Source organism: Chenopodium quinoa, unplaced genomic scaffold (genome assembly GCF_001683475.1).
Source record: "Chenopodium quinoa cultivar QQ74 unplaced genomic scaffold, ASM168347v1, whole genome shotgun sequence".
NCBI classification, from domain to species: Eukaryota; Viridiplantae; Streptophyta; class Magnoliopsida; order Caryophyllales; family Amaranthaceae; genus Chenopodium; species Chenopodium quinoa.
This window is the reverse complement of record NW_018742390.1, coordinates 5,078,552-5,081,419: the sequence shown is the minus strand read 5'-3', so window position 1 is coordinate 5,081,419 and position 2,868 is coordinate 5,078,552. Positions and strand designations below refer to the sequence as shown.

General features: G+C 29.9%; 1 protein-coding gene across 1 annotated transcript; it reads left to right on the top strand.

The window, feature by feature from the left end:
* Positions 1-253: 253 nt before the first annotated feature.
* On the top strand, positions 254-2,665 carry LOC110700223. Its single transcript, XM_021877733.1, has 7 exons — positions 254-570; positions 674-916; positions 994-1,086; positions 1,157-1,258; positions 1,715-2,079; positions 2,173-2,280; positions 2,457-2,665. Exons 1-5 carry the CDS (start codon positions 553-555, stop codon positions 1,715-1,717), a joined length of 459 nt encoding a protein of 152 aa, XP_021733425.1. The 5' UTR covers positions 254-552; the 3' UTR covers positions 1,718-2,079; positions 2,173-2,280; positions 2,457-2,665.
* The last annotated feature ends 203 nt before the right edge of the window (positions 2,666-2,868 follow it).

Sequence of the window (2,868 nt, the reverse complement as noted above, 5' to 3'; positions counted from 1 at the left end):
ACAAGGCAAGTCAATTGGGCCAAGGCCCACATCCCCCATATATGCAAAGGTATAAAAGCCATCAATATCACATTTGTACGGGGATTTTCACAAAAGCCTCAAGCAATTAATTCTCTTGCATAGCTTTCTCTCTCTACACATTGTGCTGACTTTAGCATCGGAGGGGCCTTCCTCAGCAACACCCCCGAGGCTAGTTTACGTGTGTTTGCTGTGCAGGAAACCTTCGGCCCAACATCACTTGGACCGAATCCAGTCTTCACCACTTCATCGGACCTTCGACAAGGTCCCATTGTTTTCATCCGAAACAGGAATTAAAAAAAAGAGAAAAACTTATAAGACTAACAATCCTAGAGGCCCTACAAGAAATCTTCAAATGGTAAAAATGAGACCTGGTGAGAAAAAAAAGTGGATTTTAACATTAAAGGTCAGCCGATTGGTGTGAATAGGGCTTGTTTGGCAAATTATTGTGGTGCTCTTGTACGAGATCCACTTAACGCTCCACTTTATGATGTGAAAGTATTTTCACAAATTTCGAAAGAAAATAAGGAGAAGATGTGGCAACTTGTTCTGGTATTTTTTTTTTTTAATTTTATACCTTGATACAAATAGATTATGTTTTTCTTGCAATTTTTTTTTTTTAGCACTAATAACTACATTTCTATGTATTGTAAAGGAAAAATTTGATATAGGACTTGAGGATGAAAAGGGACGTGAAAAGAATTTAAAAGAAAGAATAAAGTTTATCATGGAATCTTTGGATAAGAAGTATAGGAATTATCGCGCAAGATTGAAAAATACTTATTATGATACAGTTGGTACAGATGAAGATCGACTTAAAGTGGAAAATATGCCTCCAAATGTTGATGAAAATGACTGGAAATGGCTTGTTGAATATTTTGGGTCAACAAAATTTAAGGTATATGTTATCATATATTTCTTTCTTTCTTTTTTAGTTTTGGACATTAATTATATATTACTTTTCATATTTTAAAGGCCATAAGTAAAAGAAATGCTGACAATCGATCTTACCAAGATGCTGGACACACTGCTGGGACAAAGAGTTTTGCTCAAAAAGCCGAAGACATGGTAAACTCTTTCCTTTTTTTTTTTGTGCAAAAAAAAGTAATTTTATGATGTAACTTTTTTATGATATCAGTTCAATCGTGACAAAGTAGTGCTAAGCATGTTGGATTTATACGAGGAAACTCATTCTAAAAGTGATAAAGCACCTATCACTGAAGTGGCAAAAGAAACCATGGTAAGAATTTACGTAGTAGTAAGACTAATATTGAAAAATCATACTATATCTATATTGTATTACAAAAGCTAATGAACAAATCCTATTAATAACTTAATTCATCGTATTTTCATTTTTTATTCCTATATTATTAAAGGTATTCTGAAAGTTAATTGTGGAGGTGGTATATGTGTTGTGAATGAAATGATATTGGAGTTGTTTTATGTTTATTGTGTGACAGCAGGTTGAAATGATTATATTAAAGTTGGTTTTCAGTCATATTATAAGGGAAATTCTATCCAAATTTATGTAGAAGTAAAGATACATTGTATTTGTTATTAGTTAAAAAGACTTGTGGCCTTTATTCTCTCTATAGGATCAATCTAGTATATGATTAATTGATTTCATTTGTAATTATTAGTGTTTTTAGATTTTCCCCTTTTTGTATAATCTTACATTTAATTTTTTTTTATACAGTAAAAAATTAAAGATCTCCTTATGCAACGTGAGGCAGGAGAAATAGACATGACCGATGAAGAAATCTATGCAAAAGTTAAGCCCATTGGTAAACGTGGTCGTTATCGTGGCAAGGGAGTCAGCCCTTCTATTACATCATTATATGGGACATTTAGTGAAGGAGAGAAAAGCTACGCAAAGAAGCCGATGAAGCAAAGAATGAGGCAATAGAGGCTAAACAAGAGGCAAAAGAAGCTAATGTGAAAAATAAAGCCCTAAATAAAAAGATGAGAGGCCTTCAGAATGAAATGGAGGTCATGAAAGATTTCATGGGGAATATATTGAACCATCTAGGCTATGATTTGTCTGAAATAAATATGGATGAGGTATATTTCATTATTTAATACTATTTATGATTATTGGATTAAATTTAAAAAATAGTTTTTATTTGTCATTGCATACTAATTATGAAAATATAGGTTAAGGATAACGAGGATGACGATGAGGAAGATAATGAGAATGACGATGAAGAGGATGATGAAATTCAAGTAGATGAAGAGTAGTAGTAACATTTATTTTCATTCATTGTAAGTTCTAGTCAACTAAATTTTTTAATCTTTCTTTGGATGTGATAACATTTAATTATGAACATTTACATTTGTTTTTATCATTTTTTTATTTTATGAATTAGTTATCTATACTTATTTAAATCTTATTTTTCATCATTGTAACAAATATTTAATTTCATACTTTTCAATGACAGGAAATTATATAATGAAGATGGCTATAGATGGAATTGGAAGAAATTGAAGAAAATAATGTTGTTTTCAAGCTTATAGTTTTAGATAGAAAACTCTTTTGTATTCACATTATCCAATTTTTTTTTAAATTATTTTGAAGTTAAGTAGTTTAGTAACTTAAATACATATTTTTGGATCAATAATGTAATGACTATTAAATTATTAATAATGTCATTTTTGTTTGATTTAATGAAATCAACTTGCTTTACATATGTTATATTGACATGATGATAAATCTTTTAAAATGATTTTGCCTATAAATGTACAACAAAAATTATCATGACAAAAAATTCTTGTAATATAAATTACTATATATTTCGAATTAATATATTAGAGGCATATACAATGTTCTTTTGCCTCTAAAAACCTTTTATG